At 34.0% G+C, this 20,774-nt stretch overlaps 2 protein-coding genes across 6 annotated transcripts; both read right to left on the bottom strand.

Annotated features, from left to right (window-relative positions):
* Nucleotides 1-925: 925 nt before the first annotated feature.
* Nucleotides 926-5,710, bottom strand: LOC148586673 (G-type lectin S-receptor-like serine/threonine-protein kinase B120). 3 transcript variants are annotated; one of them, XM_088514810.1, is made up of 8 exons: nucleotides 4,960-5,710; nucleotides 3,794-4,230; nucleotides 3,477-3,633; nucleotides 3,195-3,370; nucleotides 2,104-2,314; nucleotides 1,740-1,977; nucleotides 1,504-1,651; nucleotides 926-1,234 (listed from the first exon to the last, which is right to left on the bottom strand). In XM_088514810.1, the coding sequence occupies exons 1-8, from the start codon at nucleotides 5,708-5,710 to the stop codon at nucleotides 926-928; spliced, it is 2,427 nt and encodes an 808-aa protein (XP_088370936.1). The 3 variants fall into 3 exon arrangements, with proteins under 3 accessions (XP_088370936.1, XP_088370937.1, XP_088370938.1); XM_088514811.1 differs by having other exon boundaries at nucleotides 3,477-3,608; nucleotides 3,805-4,230; nucleotides 4,963-5,710; XM_088514812.1 differs by having other exon boundaries at nucleotides 3,477-3,608; nucleotides 3,805-4,230; nucleotides 4,966-5,710.
* A 9,714-nt stretch (nucleotides 5,711-15,424) lies between these two features.
* On the bottom strand, nucleotides 15,425-19,491 carry LOC132174576 (G-type lectin S-receptor-like serine/threonine-protein kinase B120). Of its 3 annotated transcripts, none has more exons than XM_088514822.1 (7): nucleotides 18,279-19,491; nucleotides 17,961-18,131; nucleotides 17,630-17,811; nucleotides 16,627-16,837; nucleotides 16,292-16,529; nucleotides 16,027-16,174; nucleotides 15,425-15,733 (listed from the first exon to the last, which is right to left on the bottom strand). In XM_088514822.1, the coding sequence occupies exons 1-7, from the start codon at nucleotides 19,489-19,491 to the stop codon at nucleotides 15,425-15,427; spliced, it is 2,472 nt and encodes an 823-aa protein (XP_088370948.1). The 3 variants fall into 3 exon arrangements, with proteins under 3 accessions (XP_088370948.1, XP_088370949.1, XP_088370950.1); XM_088514823.1 differs by having other exon boundaries at nucleotides 17,961-18,101; XM_088514824.1 differs by having other exon boundaries at nucleotides 17,961-18,095.
* Between the last annotated feature and the right edge of the window lie 1,283 nt (nucleotides 19,492-20,774).

Below are 20,774 nucleotides of genomic sequence, written 5' to 3'. Positions count from 1 at the left end.
GAATGAGTAATTTCACAAAGCAGCTCCCCTGCTTTTGGGATTAATCCCATGCACGCCTTGGCAACGATATACATTTCATTGGTTGCAGTGGGTTGAACAACTTCTGGTTGCATCCGCCTCAAGTATTCTCTAAGCTTGAATAGATTTAGTTCTTTCCAGTATCTGTTGAAGCTTTTGATCTTCTGATATAAATTTTACTGCTTCTTAAGAAAGTTTGAGATGGAATTGCCTATTTTGTTGCTATATTACAATTGCATAATGTTTTTTTTTTTTTTTTTTTTTTTTTTTTTCCTATTGCTAATTATTAATCCCTCTCATTTGGCATTCCATTTCTCACTTACATCCATCAGAATCTAAAACAATCAATTGCCATCGATACATGCACTCTAGAGAAGCAATGTAACATCTTTCTAAGAAAACATTGTATTAGTATGTGTTGAGTCCCATGATAAATGTGTATTAGGTCGAATTGGACTATATAAGTGATTTCAATGAACCCCAATTGTGATTAGTCCTTTTGGATATGAAGTGGTCAATGCATCCTATATCATGACACTTTTTCTACAAACTATTCACAGAAAAGTGCTATAGAATAATCACAATACATTTATTAGATAGAGTTGTTACTCTTAACACAAAATTGACTTGTCACTAAGGACGGAACCAAGATTTTTCATCGGAAGGCAGGATAAAACCTATTTTTGATAAGGACCCCCTTGTTACGTGCTTGTCTATTAGACTGTCAATGCATAAAAGAAGTTCAAACAATTTTTCATGATACATATCAGAAACTGTAATACCAAATATATGGCTAAAGATCCAAAGATCACAACGGAATAATGTTATAGACCATAGGCAAAGAGATTGAATGTTTTCTGACAATTTACTTAGAGAATATGAACACTTATGGCTGAACTTTCAAATGTTACCGGCCTTCCATAGTTGAAATCGTTGCACCATTCAGAGAACAGATTTGTGGCCTGTTGTTAACTGGGTTTGCCTTCGACATACTTCTCACGTTCAAGAAAGCAGGTTCTTTGGGATAAGGCAAAACTACACCTTCATTGCTAAGCATGGCGACAACGTCAGACATGGTCGGTCTATCCTCTGCACTCTCTTGAACACAAAGAAGAGCTATGTTAACATATCTCAATACCGTCTGCATAGAGGATATATCATCAACTAGTGGATCCACCAAGTTTGATCCCCTATCACTTGTCCATAATTCCCATGCCTTGAAATCCCAAAACAAAGAAGAAGAGGAAAATTACAAGATGTTAGAATGATGATAAATGATTAAATACATAATTTTCTGTTAGTTTAAGCAGACCAATACTACGTTCTATACTCTACTTTGTGTTCTAAAAATTCAGTAAGAGAGGACTAATTTAATTTAATAACGATAATGCACATTTGTTCGACATGTCACAGCTATGAATCAAAGTAAATAAGTAAATAAGTGTTTTCAATTTCTAGAACAAAATGTGCAAATAAGATACTTACATATCCAATAAGATGGAGACAGTCACGTTGATAAAAACCAGTATTCTTTTTGCCACTCACAATCTCTAACAATAAGACGCCAAAACTAAATACATCAGATTTGATTGAAAAGAGGCCTTCCAAAGCATATTCAGGGGACATATAACCACTGTGAACCATCATCAAATTTAAAATATTAGTAATTGCACATTTTATGTTGATTTTTACAATTCAGAAGTTTCCTTTATATTACTTACTAAGTGCCAACAATCCTATTTGTATTTGCTTGTGACTCATTTCCACCAAATATTCTTGCCATTCCGAAATCTGATATCTTGGGATTCATGTCTATGTCCAACAAAATATTGCTTGGCTTCAAGTCCCTATGAATAATCCTTAACCTGGAGTACTGATGAAGATAAAGAAGTCCTTGAGCAATTCCTTCAATAACTCCAACTCGAGTCTTCCAATCTAATATCCTGCGCTTATCTCGATCTGCTTTACATATATGAGTAAATTGACAATTAGTGAATCACATGCAAAGACCATAAAAATCAAACATGCAAAAGAGAAGAAGAATAATTCCATATATATATAATAAAAATGTGAGATATTACAAACCAAAAAGGAAGAAATCTAAGCTTTTGTTGGGCATATATTCATAAACAAGTATCTTTTCATCTCGTTCAATGCAGCAGCCCAAAAGTCTAACAAGATTCTTGTGTTGGAGCTTGGCTATGAGCATTGCTTCATTTTTTAGTTCCTCCCAACCTTGTCCAGATCTTTTTGATAGTCTTTTTATAGCTACTTCGCCCCCTTTCAGTAATATTCCCTGAAATTAATTTTTGTTATGAAAAATACAAAATACAACAAAATAGTGAGCCACATTCATAAGAAATCCATTACCAAAACAACCCATTTTGAGAAACATGAATCAAATGCAATATTTTGTTGTTGTGGAATCTCTAGTCCTTGAGCGAAGACTAGAGATTGATATATCCTTTGACACCTTAAGAGTATTTATGTGAGACCATAACATAGCATTTCGGGACATTACTCAGCCGAAAAGCTTAAGCCTTTGACTCCCACAAGTTTTGTGATAACTTACAATAAACTGTGAAGAAGGACTCCCACGTTGAACATCAAATCAGCCATTATAACATTTCTCTTATGAATAATCATTTTTGATATGAAGTGGCTACTGCATTTTCTTGAATATCATTCCAAATGTAATAGAATAATCACAGTACTTGTATGAAGAAAAATTGTTAATCTAACTCAAAATTGACCTGTCACGTTTACAAACAAGTCTTTCAATTTGTTCATCAGTGTTGTAACAAGGACCAAAGGTGTGTTTTGTCGCAGATCGAAATAATTGAGGTTCCTATATTAGTTTTACAACCTTCAAGTGATATAAACACTCCAAATTTCCTTACAGGCACGCTGATATCTTTCCAAAGCGGAATCCAATCTTTTTTACATTCACATCAACTATTAATTGATTGAAAAACATATATGAAGTATCCAATTACGTATAAGTGTTTATGTGAGTTCGTATAGTGAGTGGTTCACAGCATACACAAGCATACAACAACAAAAGTGGCATGCGCCTGTTTGTTCTTGTTAACACGGCAAGGTTTGGCTGGCTAAGTGTCAACTTTTTATGTACATCCCATATCCAAAGCATTTCGTTTAGGGACATTGAAGCATACCTTGTAAACAGGTCCAAAACCACCCTCTCCAAGCTTATTTGCAGCTGAAAAATTATCAGTTGCAGCAGAAACACTTGCAAAACTGAATAATGGCATTTGGACTTCTCTACTATCTCCATCCTCTGAATTATTAGCCATTTGGGTCATGCCCAAATCTAAAAGTAACAAATCCTCCCCTGCATTTTAGAACAACACAGGCTTATATATATATATATATATATATATATATATATATATATATATAGATTGCTAAAATAACGTTGTGAACTATTCTTTGCTCACCCTTCCGTCTGAGCTTTCTCCTCGTCACATAATAACCGAAAACGCCCAATGTAACAACCACCGCAAAAGATGCTGTCAGAATGACAATTTTCCTTAATTGGTTACTTCCTCTATCCTTCGTATTCTTAAATCCTGAATCTGTTACAGTTCCGTGTGTGTCGGTAAAAGGAAATCACAGAAATAAATAATATAGGCATTGTTCTCTGCATCGTATACAAAATGACAATTATGCCTAGAGGTATCTCTTCAAAAAAAAAAAAAAAAAAACTTGTTAATTAGAGGAAGAAGACACGAGAAAAGCAATAATAGTCACCAATAACTGACATACCTTTGGGAACCAAGTCCGCATGAGCAAGTTTTAGATAGAAGTCGTTTGTATATGTATTATCTTCCGAGAATTGTCTCAGATTTAAAAGAGAGCCTTCCCATCGCAGGCAGCCATTCCCTTGATGATCATAAGCATAACCAGTACAAGAGCACTGAATCAAGCAATCTGATTCACAGGTTGAAGCTTTGAGATCGTACAAAGGATGGCGGTTAGTGGGCCAAAAAACATTAGACATGCGAAGAAACCCATCTTTCAGAACACCATCGCTGCACGACAAATATGTGTTTCTCATACATCCTTGACCCGGATAGTCTTTGAATCCTGGCAAACAGTCACATTTAAAAACTGCATCTGCAGTCTCTTTGCATATACTGAAATCGCCGCAGGCAGGATAAGCCCCACACGTCGTTAAGTTACTCGAGTTATCTAGGTCATATATCCCATAACTTTCCAGCTTAATTAAGTTCCCGGATATATCCAACTGTATACTTCTTTTATCTTCATTTGTGTAGTTACTAGGCCAAGTAATGTAGTCCCCATGAATCACGAATATATCAGCTAGAACACCACTGAGTACTGAACTAATCCAGTATGCTTCCGACACATCCGTTAAGATTAGTTCTTTCCGAGACGCCAGATATTTCAGGGAGAAACGACCAGGCCCGGGAAGACCGTATTTTTCAATTTCCCATGAATTTAATGACCATCCTGTCTCAACATCTTTAATTTTCATTCCCGGCAAAAGAGTATTAGTAGGATAGTCAAAGCTTTGCCACAAAATATGTGAGGCCCTGTTTGTGAGTATAAGATTACCTGTATTTAATAGCCTGGCATAGGTACCGTTGCCACCTGAAATGTTGGTCAGATTGCCATCGGATATTGAAAGATTCCCATCCGAGTCCAAGGTAAGAACAGCAGAGGAATCTAGGAATGAGCCCTTCCTGTTTGCAACCCAAACTACGTAATTGGCTCCAGAAAGATTATAGTACCGTATTCCCACGTAATAACGCTCTCTCCAGTTTTCTGGAGAAAAGAAACCAAGTTCGAACCTTCCATTGGCAGATACAATGGTCTCCGATGTGCTTAGTGATTGGCCTGGTAGGATTGTATCAGTGCTGGTACAATTAATTTTATTGTACAAACAGAACGAGAAACCGCTACCTCTCATCCATGTCTGCAGCAGAAGGTTCCCGAATATATCCAACTGTATTCTTCTAATTTCATCGTTAATAATAGGCCAAGTAAAGTAGTCCCCATGAATCACGAATATATCTTCAAGGTGATCAATGAGTGGACTACTCCAGTACTGTTCAGACCCCTTCATTAAGATTACTTCTTTCCGAGAAGACAGATATTGCAGAGAGAAGAGACCAGGAGCTGGGTCTTCTTCACTTTTCCATGATGTTATTAATAACCCATCTTTAAGCTTCATCCCGGGCAAAAGAGAATCAGTAGGATAGTCAAAGCTTTGCCACAAAACATCTGAGGCCGTGTTTGTGAGTACAAGATTACCTGTATCTAATAGCTGGGCAGAGGTATCGTTGCCACCTGAAGTGTTTGTCACAACGTACAACAAACTGCCATCGGATATTACAAGATTCCCATCCGAGTTGAAGGTAAGAATGGCAGAGGAATTTGGTAATGGGTGTTCCCTGTTTGCAACCCAAACTATACTGTCGTATGACTCGTCCCGTAAATCCATATATATAACCAGGTAATGCTTGGTCGAGTTTTCTGTGGTTAAGAAAGCAAGTGCGAACTTTCCTTGGGCGGATTGAATGTACTCCGAGGTGTTTAGTGGTTGGCCTGGTCGGATAGTATCTGTGATGATAGCATTGGTGAAGTGCAAAGCAAAGCAGAATAAAAGCGGCAGGGAAGCAATTAGAGGGGAAATTCTACTGCTCATATTTGTATGATAATTAATGCTCTTTGCACACACAATAATTGTATATATGGTGTTCTTGGATCCTGTTTTGGGTTTAGAGTTCGACCAGGCTGTAATTTCTCATGTGCTTTCCTATGAAAAATGTGGACCATATTGTAATCCGTTCCTGCTTTCACGATAGATTTCCACGGTCTAAAAGCCGCCTGGCTTCGAGTCTCCCGTCAAATCATGCAAGCTAACATTTATTGCATCTGTCCCAAAAACAAGTGGGAGGAAATGGACAGATTGTTACTTTCAATTTATCTTCATTTTAAAATTATCCCTTGGTTTTCATTTTTTTCAATAAGTCCTATGAATTTTCCATGGTTTCGAATCAAATCATTTCATAATATTTTCGTCAATTTCTTAATAAAAATCATATAAAATCTCAATTGTAAGTCTAAAATATTATTCAAACCACACAAATGAAAAAGAAAGAAAGTCAAATTAAGGATTTTTTTTTTTTTTTAATTTAAACTTTGGGGATAAGCGGCAATTTAACATAGTAGTATTAAGCCAAAAGAGCCAAATGTCCTGAGATCGAACCTTGACTCTGTCAAATCTCACTCTTATTTAAATTAAATATTTTATGGCCTTACATATTAAAATGGAGTTTGAGCCTTAAAATAATGATTAAGTGATTAAATTTATCTCTTTCGATCAGCTTAAACTTTTGAAATAATTAATAATTTAACAGTTTTCCAATATGGTTTTGACCACCCGAAAACTCTAGCATATGCACTCACAATGAATTCTCTACTTCTAACTCTTCTCATTTTTTTTTTTTTTTAACAAAATTCACAAAATACTTCATTTAATAACAAACTCTCTCATTCTCCTAGTCGGCTTTGAATCTTTTGTTGCAACCTCAATGGTACGATCTTAACTGCTCTATATGGTTTAAGTATAATTTTAACTATGTGTATATAATCTAATATGAGTTCTATGTGAGGTTTATATCATTTGGTATCATAGTCACCACCAAGTCAAATATGTGATCAAATGGGTTGGAGTCATGAAGGGAACAACCTATAAACTGAATTAAAATATATTGGTACTATGTGTGGATGGAGTTGTGAAAATAGAAAGGGTTACCATCGAATCAATGTCGATAGAATAGACCGCTATCGGCGCCATGAACGCCAGCTGCAAAACGTAGTAGCAGGGCCGGCTCAATGGCTAGGCCATTGAGGCGATCGCCTAGGGCCCCCAGTTAGTAAGGCCTAAAAAAATTTTTAATAAGGCCCAAAAATTTTTAAATTTTATTTTAACTCAAGGCCTATTTTTTTTTTAAAATAAGGCCCAAAATTTTTTCTCATAAAAATTTAAGGCCTCTAAAATAAGGCTTCAATATAATAAGCCCATTGTAAAATAAGATCAATTAACCCAAAAAAACTAATATGCCACATCAATTTTTTTGGACAACTAGTTAAAAGTTAAACTTAAAATTCGTGAAACAACAATGAGAATGAAAATAATAATATTATTATAAAAATATAATAATATTATTAAAATAAATATTATTTAATTAATATTTAAATATTAAAAAAGATAAAGTTCAACTTCAAAATTTTGCCTAAGGCCCCCAAATATATTGAGCCGGCCCTGCGTAGTAGTATGTTACAATCCTAAGTGTCTTATATGATTTAAGTACAATCTTAATCATATGTATATAAGCTCTTAGGTACCCTTATCTTGTATATTAGTTTGCAATGGTGAGTTCTATATGAAGTTTGTAATAGAGGTAAATTATAGAGTTAAAGTTCGAACTCAAAACTTCAGCTTCTATATTAAATCATCAGTTATTGCAAAAACTTAAACGGATAGAAAACATTAAATTTATTCTTTTAATTAATATTCCAACTTACTTGAAGCCTTTTATACGTTTATGATTTGTCTCATTTCTTAAAGGGGTCACTAGTCCACGTTAAACTTGTCCCATTAGGATAACATATCAATCAACTTTAGGTTGTCCGCATGTGTTTAAGTCTGTGAATGTGGATCCTTTGATTAAACTTAAAGTTCTTTGAGCGCAAGCTGAAAATGATAGAGATATTAATACTTCTTCATTTCTTATCACGTGTTTGACTAAGTTTGTGAATGTGGTAGCTTGATTGATTGTTGATTGTCTTGGTTTCAATGCTTTTCCCCATTTCTCTCTAACCTTATTTTGTTTCTTGGATGTGGAGTGGAAAATCAATTGAAAAAATAAATAAGAGAAAAGTGAAACCATACTTAATCTTCTCAATTTACAACCTCATTCGCAATGTCCTAATTTTTTATTTTATTTTATTTTTATTTAGTGAATGTACCCTACCGATTTACCAAAGGAGTTGCCATGTGCCCTTTTTAACCTCAAAAAAGACAAAAATACCCATAAAAGTTCCAAAAAGACAAAAACACCCCAAAAATCCAACAAAGAAGAAAAAAAAAAAAAAAAAAAAACTCACAGCCACGCCATATATGGGTCAGTTAGTTTTACTGATTTAGCGATTTTTTTTTTTTTTTTTTTTTGGCCTTTTAGGGATATTTTTGTCTTTTGGAGGGTAAATGAGGATATTGCAACCTTAACGGTAGAATAGTAAGCACATTAACTAACACTACAAAAATAAGACCATGAATATATATAAATATACCAACAAATTCTAGTTCACAGAATAAGAGTGATGAGAAAATTTTGAACATAAGATTGGAAGATTACCTATTACCCCACTTGGAGTGGAGTTCAAGAATCAAAAGCTGCTCATGTGGGGTAAGATTTCCACGCTTTTTACATGATACATATTAAAAACTGTAATACATTATATAGCTAAAGACCAAAAGATTTAATACACAACCGAATAATGTTACGGACCATAAGTAAAGAGATTGAATGTTTTATGACGATTTACTCTAAGAATATGAACGCTTATGGCTCGACTTTCAAATGTTATTGGCCTTCCATATTTGAAATCGTTGCACCATTTAGAGAACATAGTTGTGGCTTGTTGTTAACTGGGTTTATCTTTGACATACTTCTCACGTTTAAGAAAGCAGGTTCTTTGGGATAATGTAGACATACACTTTCATTGCTAAGCATGGCAACAACATCAGACATTCGGTCTATCCTCTCCACTTTCTTAAACACATAAGAGAGCTATGTTAACATATCTTAGTACCATCTGCATAGAGGATATACCATCAAGTAGTGGATCCATTAAGTTTGATCCCCTATCACCTGTTCATAATTCTCATGCCTTAAAATTCCAAACAAAAAATAAGAAGAGGAAAGTTACAAAATGTTTGAATGATGGTAAGTGATTAAATACATAATTTTTTATTAGCTTAAGCTTTTGAGACTATTAATACGTTATATACTATATTTCGTGTTATAAATTTCAAAAACGGAGGACTAATTTTGTTTTAATAACGATAAATGCACATTTTCTCAACAACTCCTAACTCTGAATCAAAGTAAATAAGTGTTTCCAATTTCTAGAACAAATGATGCAAACAAGATACTTACATATCCAATAAGATGGAGAGAGTCAGTTTGATAAAAATCAGTATTCTACCTACCACTCACAATTTTCAACAATAGTACGCCAAAACTAAAGACATCGAATTTGATTGAAAAGAGGCCTTCCAAATTAAAGCATATTCAGGGAATATATAACCATTGTGCATCATCATCAAGTTAAAGATATTAATAATTGCAAGTTTTATCTTTTTACTAAATATACCAGCTTTTTATTTGGCACAACTTTTTAAGCACCTGTTTGGGATTGAGTTTGAGAGGTCTAAAAGTGTTTTTAATACTAAAAAAATCCATTTTAAGAAAAACGTACTTATTTGGTAAAAAAATTTAAAGTGCTTTTAAATTGTCAAAAAGCTTAAAAATAGCTAAAATGCACTTGTGGCAAAAGCTTAAAAATGACGTTTTTGCCCAAAAGCTTTTTTTGACTTAAAAGCTCTATTTTTCAAACACAACCTCAAACATGCTCTAAGTACTAAAAAAATTTTTTAAGCTCCCTTAGAGCATATTTAGATTACGTTGGGAAATAGATATTTTCAAGTTAAAAAAAGCTTTTTAGATCTTTTTCACTTTTCCCAAAAGTGCATTTTGACAATTTTAAGAGAAAAAAAAAATCATATATAGAAAATACAGATACTTTTGAAATTTCTTTTTCTTACTAAATATATCAGTTTTTTAGGTATTAAAAACACTTTTTAAGTTCACTAACGCAAATAGCGTATTTGAGATTGCTTTGAGAAATATAGACTTTAAAGCCAAAAAGAGTTTTTCAAATAAAAGTTTCATTTTTAAACTTTTCTCAAAAATGTGTTTTTAAATTTTTTTTTAGAGGACAAAAAGGTCAAAGAGGTTGTTTTTTTTTTTTTTTTTTTACCAAACAGACCAATTTTTTGTTTGGTACACCATTTGTTATGCTAAAAGTACGTACTTTTTAAACTCTCCAATGCAATTTCATGCAAACAGACTATAGTCGAATAATGCTATAAGTCACTCTTGTGTTACTCGAAAAATGATGTGACTTTTATAATTAGTATTGAGCTTGTGATTGATTACTATTGAATTTTATTCACATGATGATTTTAAAAGCCATTTCATTTTTTGTGTAATACAAAAAGGACACAAGATAAACTTTTAACATTACTTGACGATAGTCTCACAAGTAATACTATAAGTACCCTTTGTGTCTCTTCAAAAATAATGTGACTTTTAAAATTACTATTAAAATTTAATAATAATTTTAAAAGTTAAGGCAATTTCAAGAGACAAAAATAATATAAGAACTACAATTGTAGATTACTCTAGTCTCCTAGTGTAAACAAGTCAACTCGACTTCTGGTAAGCAGGTGGCATTCTTATCAAGACGATAAATGCAAAGCCAATATTCGACGTGGAATTGATTTTCACACACATACCTCTCCACACATTAACTTTTGCAACCACTTTGCCTAAAACTGGTACACATATACATTTCTTCGTATTAAATTAGGATTCTTTAAAATTCTTAGGATATTAAGAATTCAACATTAATTTATTTCCTCAACAATCGTTATCATATTTATTCATATTTTAAAAGTGATAAGCTGATCGTATGATTAAATCTAAATCATTTAATATGAAAATAATATTTGAAATTTTAAGAAATATACTCAGTAGAATACCTTAGGAATTTATAGGCAAAGTGGATCCTCCATATAATATGTAACATATTAAGTATACGACGTATTACTTTAAAAAAATATCACAGGTATACATGATTTTTTTCTTTTGAGGTAAAATTTGTAGACTTTCATTAAAATCATGAAGAAATAATATCTTTCATGAATACTGGATTATTAATCTTCCATTCAAACTTACTCCAATATGTCTAAAGTATATCAGTTTAATAGACTGATTTGAAAGAAATTCATCTAACTCAATTTGTAAAAAACTTAACTCAGTCCCTTTTTATTTTTTATTTTATGAACTAATATTATGATAAAAGTCTTCCTCCTAAATCCTTCATTATACCATCCATTTCTCTTCCCCCCCACCCCCATATATAAACCCTCCCCTCCCCAGCTCCCCATATTAAAAAAAATATATACGAGTGGCCTAGATCTGGTCATTGAAGGTATATTATTTTTTATTGACTATTGATCGGTGGGTCACATTTTCATTTTCTAGCAATAAATGTAAAAGCTTCATATTCTATTCAACGACATCGTTTTCCAAGGTCTACGTTGAGAAAGTCTAGAGAAACTTGTGGTTGCAATAATTGGAATGAGTAGCTGACTCATCGTAATCGAAATCATTTCGTTTTCCAACAATAACAACGACTCCTTGAGGAATTATCTCCTTAATTTCAAGAGATGCATTGTTGATCATTCAATTTTGGTAATCGGTTTAATTTGTAAAAGGAGGTTGAGCACCTGGAATGCTTATATTCAATACAGAATAATCCATTTCTCATTCTCAATTCCATTCATTTACAATTCAATACACCATTGAAATCAATAAATACAATAACCGGTAAAACTGTTACAAGTGGTATATTCAGCTTTTTATCAAACATTTCTTTGTTCCACAATATGATGAATATTATTAAATAATTATTACCTGGAATATCACAAAATTGCCTAATTGCCTCTTTTTGTTCTTGTATTTACGATTGTATAGTTTTTTTTTTTTTTTTTTTTTTTTTTTTTTTTTTTTCAGGTTGCTAATTATTAATTCTTTTCATTTGGCGTTCCATTTCTCACTTACATCCTGTATTTTTGACTGTGAAGTTAAAACATAAGAAAGAAGATAAAACAATACGATAATCTAAAACAATCAATCCCCATCGATACATGCACTCCAGAAAACATTGTATTAAAAGAGTGTTGTAACCAAAACCAAAAGTATGTTCTGTAGCAACTTATGTACAGTGGTAACAGAACAATTGAGGCATCTAACGCTGTCTATAAAGAATTATCATTCCAAAAGAACTGAATGCACCGTTTGTTGGTTGTTATACATGGCTAATTATTTTGGAATGATAACGATTACCGTTTTTCCTATGTCGTTACACCACAAATGCACCATTGGTTAGTTGTTAGATGTGACAAGTTGATCTTACTATTTTGAATTCCAGTTACAAATCCATTTTTCATGATATACATAAGAAAATGTAATACCAAATTACATGGCTAAAGATCCAAAGATTCAATACACAATCGAATAATGTTATGGATCAGATATGATGCTTATGACCATATTTTTAAATGTTACTGACCATTCATAACAAAAACTATTACACCATTTAGAGAACAAATTGGTGGCTTGTTGTTAACTATGTACCACTCACATTAAGAAAGCAAGTTGTTAGAGATAAAGTAGAGCTGCAATTTCACTGCTAAGCATTGCGACAACATCATGAACTTTCCTATGAAAAATATTGCCGACCATATTGTTACATTTTCCAGTCTAAAAACCGCGTTGTTTCGACTCTCCAGTCATCTCAACTCAAGTCAAGTCCAGCTGACATTTATTGCATCTGTCCCAAAATGATTTATTTCCTCAACAGTCGTTATCATATTTATTCATATTTTAAAAGTGATAAGCTGATAGGAATATAGGATTAAATCTAAATCATTTAATATGAAAATAATATTTGAAATTTTAAGAAATATACCCAGCAGAATACCTTAGGAATTTATAGGCAATGTGGGTCCTCCATATAATATGTAACATATTGAGTATACATCGTATTACTTTAAAAAAAAATATCACAGGGTATACATGATTTTTTTAGACTTTCATTAAAATCATGAAGAAACAATATCTTTCATGAATACTGGATTATTAATCTTTCATTCAAACTTACTTCAATATGTCTAAGGTATATCAATTTAATTCATCCAACTCAATTTAAAAGAAACTTAACTCTGTCATTTTTTTTATTTTTTATTTTATGAACTATAAATAGAATAAAAGTCTTCCTCCTAAATCCTTCATATACCATCCATTTCTCTTAGGATATATATAAACTTAATTAAGACACTCCCCTCCCCTTATTAAAAAAAATATATGAGTGGCCTAGATCTGGTCATCGAAGGTATATCATTCTTTATTGATTATCAATTGATGGGACACATTTTCATTTTCTAGCACTTAATGTAAAAGCTTCATTTTCTATTCAACGACATCGTTTTCCAGGGTCTACGTTGAGCAAGTCTAGAAAAACTTGTGGTTACAATAATTTCAAAGTAAGAGGATCCGGAATGAGTAGCTGGCTCATAGTAATCGTAATCCTTTCGTTTTCCAACAATAACAATGATCCTTAAAGAATCAATCCCCTTAATAAATGGTTGAGTGGAGGATCCTCTCCAGTCCATTATGGACTGGAGAATATCCAGTTCATGGTGAGGATTTCTCCTCATAAATCATATGGCTAAAAATGAGACACATATCTCACTAAAAAAAATAATAATAAAATATTATTTTAAATTAAAAAATAAATTAATAAAAAAAGAAGAAAAAAGAAGGGGGTGGCTATGGTGGCCGGCCACCCCCATTTTGGGGTAGGGGTGGCTCAAGCCACCCCCAATGGCCGGCCAGGGGGTGGCCGAACCACCCCCATGGCCCATGGGGGTGGTTCGGCCACCCCCATCTTGCAAAAAGGGGGTGGCCGCACCACCCCCATGGCCTATGGGGGTGGTTCGGCCACCCCCTGGCCGGCCATTGGGGGTGGCTCAAGCCACCCCCTACCCCAAAATGGGGGTGGCCGGCCACCATAGGGGGTGGCCAGCCACCCCCTTCTTTTTTCTTCTTTTTTTATTAATTTTTTTTAATTTAAAATAATATTTTATTATTATTATTTTTAGTGGGATATGTGTCCCATTTTTAACCATAAGATTTATGAGGAGAAATCCTCACCATGAACTGGATATTCTTAGACTAAGGATCCTGTTCCCACATGTACGAGCAAGAGTTCTTAGACTAAGGACAAAAGGTGCAAGGGTAATGGGTATTAGGTTAGTGGGCCTTTGGCCCTTGGGTCGGAATGAGTTTGTCCATATTATAGTTGATAGGATCCATGTGGGTTCTGTTAGTCGGTTAGTGAGCCCAGGTGGATGGTTATAGTTAGTAGCTGTAAGGGTCTTTATAAACAAAGCCCAAGAGATGTATTGATCATTCAATTTTGGTAATCGGTTTAATTTGTAAAAGGAGGTTGAGCATGCACGTGCTGGAATGCTTATATTATTCAATATGGAACAATCCATTTCTCATTCTCAATTTCATTCGTTTACAATTATTCGTTCAATACACTATTGAAATCAATACAATAACCTCCCTTGTAGCCTTTTCCAGCATTTGATTAAAAATAAAAAATAAAAAAAAATAATAATAATCAATACAATAACCAGTAAAACTGTTACAAGTGGTATATTCAGCTTTTTATCAAACATTTCTCTGTTTCACAATATGATGATGTCAAAATTTAATATTTTTATTAAATAATTATAATTAGCTGGAATATCACAAAATTGCCTAAATGCCTCTTTTTTGTTCTTGTATTTACGATTGTATAGTTGTTGTTTTTTTTTTTTCTTTTTTTCTTTTTCTTCATGTTGCTAATTATTAATTCTTCTCATTTGGCATTCCATTTCTCACTTACATCCTGTATTTTTTTCTGGGAAGTTAAAACGTGAGAAGGAAGATAAAACAATACGATTATACGAGAATCTAAACAATCAATTGCCATCTATACATGCACTCTAGAAAAGCATGCAATATTGGAACATCTTTCTACGAAAACATTGTATCAAAAGAGTGTTGTAATCAAAACCAAAAGTATGTTCAGTAGCAACTTATGTCCACTGGCAGCAGAACAATTGAGGCATCTAAGGCTGTCTATATATGCATTATCACTCCAAAAGAACTGAATGCACCGTTTGTTGGTTGTTAGACGTGGCTAGTAATTTTGGAGTGACAACGATTAGCGTTTTTCCTGTGCCGTTACACCACAGATGCACAATTTGTTGGTCGTTAGATGTGACAAGTTGATCTTATTATTTTGAATTCCAGTTACAAATCCATTTTTCATGATACACATGAGAAACTGTAATACCAAATTATATTGCTAAATACCTAAAGATTCAATACACAATTGAATAATGTTATGGACCATAGTATGATGCTTATGGCCAAATTTTTAAATGTTACCGACCATTCAAAACTGACATTGTTGCATCATTCAAAGAACAAATTTGTGGCCTGATGTTAACAAGGTTTGCCTTCGCCGTACCACTCACATTCAAGAAAGCGGGTTGTTGAGGATAAGGTAGAGCTACAGCTTCATTGCTAAGCATTGCGACAACATCAGACATGGAAGGTCTATTTGCTGCTCTTTCTTGAACACAGAGGAGAGCTATGTTAACATATCTCAATACCATTTGCATCGAAGATATATCATCAAGTAGTGGATCCACCAAGTCTGATCCCCTATCACTTGTCCATAATTTCCATGCCTTAAAATTTCAAAAAAAAAAAAAAAAAAAAAAAAAAAAAAGGAAAAAAATTAGAGAATGTTAGAATGATGGTAAATGATTAATTATATAATTTTCTATTAGCTTAAGCTTTTAAAATCAATAGTATGTTTTATACTCTACTTAGCTTTCTAAAATTTCAAGAATAGATGACTAATTTTTTTTTTTTTTTTAATAAATGATGAATGCACATTTGTTCAACAACTCCTAGCGATGAATCAAAGTAAATAAGTGTTTTCAATTTCCACAACAAAAGATGTAGATAAAATACTCACATATCCAATAAGATGGAGATAATCACTTTGATAAAAGCTAGTATTCTTCTTGCCACTTATAATCTCTAACAATAAGACTCCAAAACTAAAAACATCGGATTTGATTGAAAAGAGGCCTTCCACAGCATATTCAGGGGACATATAACCACTGTGCACCATAATCAAGTTAAAATATTAGTAATTGCATGTTTTACATGAATGTCTACACACATGTATACTATTATGTTAATATTTATAATTATGAAGTTCCCTTTGTATTACTTACTAAGTGCCAACAACCCTACTTGTATTTGCCTGTGACTCATTTCTTCCAAATATTCTTGCCATTCCGAAATCTGATATTTTGGGATTCATATCGATGTCCAACAAGATATTGCTAGGCTTCAAGTCCCTATGAATAATCCTTAACCTGGAATATTGATGAAGATAAAGAAGTCCTTGAGCAATTCCTTCAATGACTCCAACACGAGTCCTCCAATCTAACATCTTGCGCTTCTCTTGATCTGCTTTACATATATGAATCAATTAGTGAGCCACAGGCAAAAGACCATAAAAAAAACATATATATATGCATATATCAAAATGTGAGATATTACAAACCAAAAAGGAAGAAATCCAAGCTTTTATTGGGCATATACTCATAAACTAATATCTTTTCATCTCGTTCAATGCAACAGCCCAAAAGACTAACAAGATTCTTGTGTTGGAGCTTGGCTATGAGCATTGCCTCATTTTTTAGCTCCTCCCAACCTTGCCCAGATCTTTTTGAAAGCCTTTTTACAGCTACCTTATCCCCTTTTAGTAATGTTCCCTGAAATTATTTTTTGTTGTGAAAAATATAGAAAATAATAAAATAGTAAGTTAAATTCATAAGAAATTCATTACCAATGATAAAGACTAAAACTTTTTTAGCTCTAAAACAAACAACCCACTTTGAGAAACAATAATTGGATGCAAAACAATTTGATGTTGTAGATTGACACCCTATGAGTCTTTTTGTGAGAATATAATATAACATGTTACATCAGTCAATTCAAAAGCTTAAGCATATGAGTTTGGAAACAATTATGATATATTAAGCACTCAATTTTGTGATCTCCTTCCAAAGTGGGCCTTAATCGTTTTACACTTACATGTGTATACTCAACATCAACTACAAACATATATCAAGTATCCAATTACATGTTAAAACTAACACATACTAAGCAAAATTTTAACTTCCAAATCTAACACAATAAATGTTTATCTTGTTAAAGTAATCATTAAGTAATTAAATTTACATCTTCCTATCATCTTAAGCTCTTGGGACAAGTGATAATTTAACATGGTATCAAAACCAAAAGTCCTATAAATGAACCTTGATTCGTCAAATTACTCCCCATTTAAATTAAATATTATACGTGTTGGACTTTGACTCTGTCAAATCACCCGCCATTTAAATTAAATATTCCAAGGGGAGTGTTAAAGTAATGATTAAATGATTAAATTTATCTTTTCCTATCAGCTTAAGCTAGCAACAAAAGTGGAGGAGGACTTGCAAAGTGCAAACCTTTTGCTTACATTCCATATCCAAAGCATTGTGTTTAGGGACATTGAACCATACCTTGTAAACAGGTCCAAAACCACCCTCTCCGAGCTTATTTGCAACTGAGAAATTATCAGTTGCAACAGAAACACTTGCAAAACTGAATAATGGCATTTGGACTTCTCTTTTCCTACTATCTCTATGCTCTGAATTATTAGCCTTCTGGGTCATGCCCAAATCTAACAATAACAAATCCTCCCCTGAATGGCGAACAACACATGTTTGAGGATATAAATTTAGATTGTTAAAATAAAGTTGTGCTAAATCACAACTTAACCAAAAAGCTTAAGTGGATAAGAGATAGTGAATTTAATAATTTAATTAATACTTTAACATATTATTTACTCACCCTTCTTCTTTATGAGCTTTCTCCTCAGATAATGAACAAAAAGGCCAAAGGTAACAGCCACCGAAATAGATGTGGTAGGCACGAGAATTTTCCATAATTGTTTATTTCCTGTGACCTTTAAATTCTTCTGAAGTCCTGGATCTGTTACAATTGCATTTGATGAGTTCGTATCTGCAAAAGGAAACCAAAGAAATAAATAATATAGGCGTTGTTCTTTGCATTACGAATTGATATACAAATTGATATGCAAATTGATAGATGGCAAAGGTAGTCAAAAAAAAAAAAAACCGCAGAACTCTGTTTTTCGATTTTTCTAACCTTTGGTAAAGTCGGGAGGAGCAAGTTTGAGATAGAACTCTGTTTGATATAAATTATCTGATGAGAAATGTTTCAGATTTAAAAGAGGGACACCCCATACCAGGCAGCGATGCTCTTGATCATAAGCATAACCATTACAAGAGCAGTTGTTGAAACAAGCTGATTCACATTCTGAAGGATTGCCAACCTGCAATCGCAGTGGATGCATGGGCAAATAAACTTCAGGAATTCGAAGAAACCAGTCTTTCTGAACATTAATATCATGGGTGCACTGCAAATCAGTTTTTCTCTCACATCCAGCGAGCGTAGTTCCTTTTTTGAATCCTGGCAAACACTCACATCTCGAATATGCATCTGAAGTCTCATTGCATATGCTGAAATCGCCGCAGACAGGATAAGATGCACACGTCGATAAGTTATACGAGTCCCAATATTTGTCACCTTCCATCCATTTCCTCAGCACAAGATTCCCAGACATATCCAACACTATTTTTCTAATTTCATTGGTGTTCTGAGCAGGCCAAGTAATGTAGTCCCCATCAATCACGAGTATACCAGCTAGAACACCACTGAGTGAACTAGTCCAGTATGGTTCCGACCCCTCCATTAAGATCAGTTCTTTACGAGAACCCACATGCAGAGAGAAAAGTCCAGGAGCAGGGTCTGCACGGTTTCCATAACTTACCCATGATGCTAAGACAGGATGGTCATTAGCATATTTAATTTTCATTCCGGGCAAAAGAGTATCAGTAGGATAGTCAAAGCTTTGCCACAAAACATGTGAGGCCCTATTTGTGAGAATAAGATTACCTGTATCTAATAGCCTGGCGTAGGAATCGTTGCCACCTGAAGCGTTAGTCAGCATGTGCAGCAATACGCCATCGGATATTACAAGATTCCCATGCGGGTCCATGGTAAGAACGGCAGAGGCATATGCGAATGGGTGCTCCCTGTTTGCAACCCAAACTATGTTGCGGGAAGAAACATTACAGCGCCATATTGTCACGTAATACTTTGTCGAGTTTTCTGTAGGAAAGAAATGAAGTCTGAAGCTTCCGGTGGCAGATTCCATATACTCCGAGGTGTTTAGTGATTGGCCTGGTCGGATAGTATCACCGATACTATCCGACCAGATGGTTGCATTGGTGAAGTGCAAAGCAAGACAGAATAAAAGCGGCAGGGAAGCAATAACAGGGGAAATTGTACGGCTCATATTTTTGTATGATAATTAATGAGGCAGCTAATTATAGCTATGCAATGCAGCACAGGCAAGTATATATGATGTTGTTGGATATCCTGTTTTGGGTTTAGAGTTCGACCAGGCTGCTGCAATTTCACATTAGCTTTCCTATGAAAAACGCGGGGACTTAGAGTTTCCAGTGTAAAAGCCGTGTTGTTTTATTTGGAGTCTCCAGTCAAGCTCACTTTTCAACGAATCTCCACCCTCAAACCATCCATTACTCTTACTCACCTTCGCTTAAATTATATGTCAATCATTTGAGATGCCACACGTTATACTATCCCCAGCATTTTTTTTTTTTTTTATTCTTTTAATTAGTTAACGGTACTCACTATTATTGCCAACTGCCAAGTACTATTCATCAACCAAACGTTTCTCAGTAAATTTGTGAGGCCGCTGAAAACCCATTTTAGACCATTTCAACAACAAATTGGCCATTGAGAAATCGATGACACTCCACGGTCCTCTGCGCTCCCGGTCAAAAATATGAACATACGGCCTTTTCGAGCTTTTACACTAAACCACCCGAATCCTTTGTCGCCTTGACTGACCAATGACAGCTAGGAAGAGATCTGCCTTGGGAACCAGTCTTGCTTTCGATCGACAAAGCCTACTTTTGAGAACGTGAAACACGACGGAGAGCATTAAAAAAAAAAAAATTAGTGTCATGTAGTGTGGCTTATTTTATTATGTCCTTTCCTACTTTGCTGTCTGAAAAAATGTCGCAACAAATTGGTATTAGATCTTGAGTCTTTTCTTTTTGCAAGATGATTACTGCAAAATTCAAAGTATAAAAGTTTGGAGTTCATAATAGTTTCGGTCTTAGCCGACTCATCGTAATCATAATCCTTTCCTTTCCAACAATAACAACGACTCTTTAAAGAATTAATCTCCTTAATACTTGGTTGAGTGGCATGAGTAATTTTAGAAGTCCCTTTTGCGTCCCTCCAAGAATAATGTAGCTACTAAAATTACCACGTGATCAAAATCCAATAATAATCAATCACAAATTCAAGAGTGATTTTAATAGCCACATCATTCTTGGAGGGACTCAAGAAAAACACAAGAGAAACTTGTAACATTAATCTGAGTAACACATGTACGAGCAAGAGTTCTTAGACTAAGGACAAAGGTGCAAGTGTAATGGGTATTAGGTTAGTCCTTGGTCGGAATGGGTATACACATATTATAGTTGGTAGGATCCCTGAGTTCTGTTAGTCGGTTAGGGAGATCAGCTGGATGGTTTTGGTTAGTAG

Source organism: Corylus avellana, chromosome 3, assembly GCF_965113065.1.
Source record: "Corylus avellana chromosome 3, dhCorAvel1.hap1.2, whole genome shotgun sequence".
NCBI lineage: Eukaryota > Viridiplantae > Streptophyta > Magnoliopsida > Fagales > Betulaceae > Corylus > Corylus avellana.
Note: the sequence above shows the minus strand (reverse complement) of the source record. Positions and strands in the feature narration are given on the sequence as shown.

Bases quoted from the DNA above. Each gene is read 5' to 3' on its own strand.
- LOC148586673 (XM_088514810.1), bottom strand. From the start codon at position 5,710: ATGAGCAGTAGAATTTCCCCTCTAATTGCTTCCCTGCCGCTTTTATTC. The intron at 4,231-4,959 runs GTTTCTCGTTCT...TATATGACCTAG, and splicing joins GACATGGATGAGAGGTAGCG to ATAACTCGAGTAACTTAACG. The intron at 1,652-1,739 runs GTAAGTAATATA...GATGGTTCACAG, and splicing joins AATAGGATTGTTGGCACTTA to TGGTTATATGTCCCCTGAAT.
- LOC132174576 (XM_088514822.1), bottom strand. From the start codon at position 19,491: ATGAGCCGTACAATTTCCCCTGTTATTGCTTCCCTGCCGCTTTTATTC. The intron at 18,132-18,278 runs GTTAGAAAAATC...TTCCTTTTGCAG, and splicing joins TCCTCCCGACTTTACCAAAG to ATACGAACTCATCAAATGCA. The intron at 17,812-17,960 runs GTGAGTAAATAA...TTCGCCATTCAG, and splicing joins AAAGCTCATAAAGAAGAAGG to GGGAGGATTTGTTATTGTTA.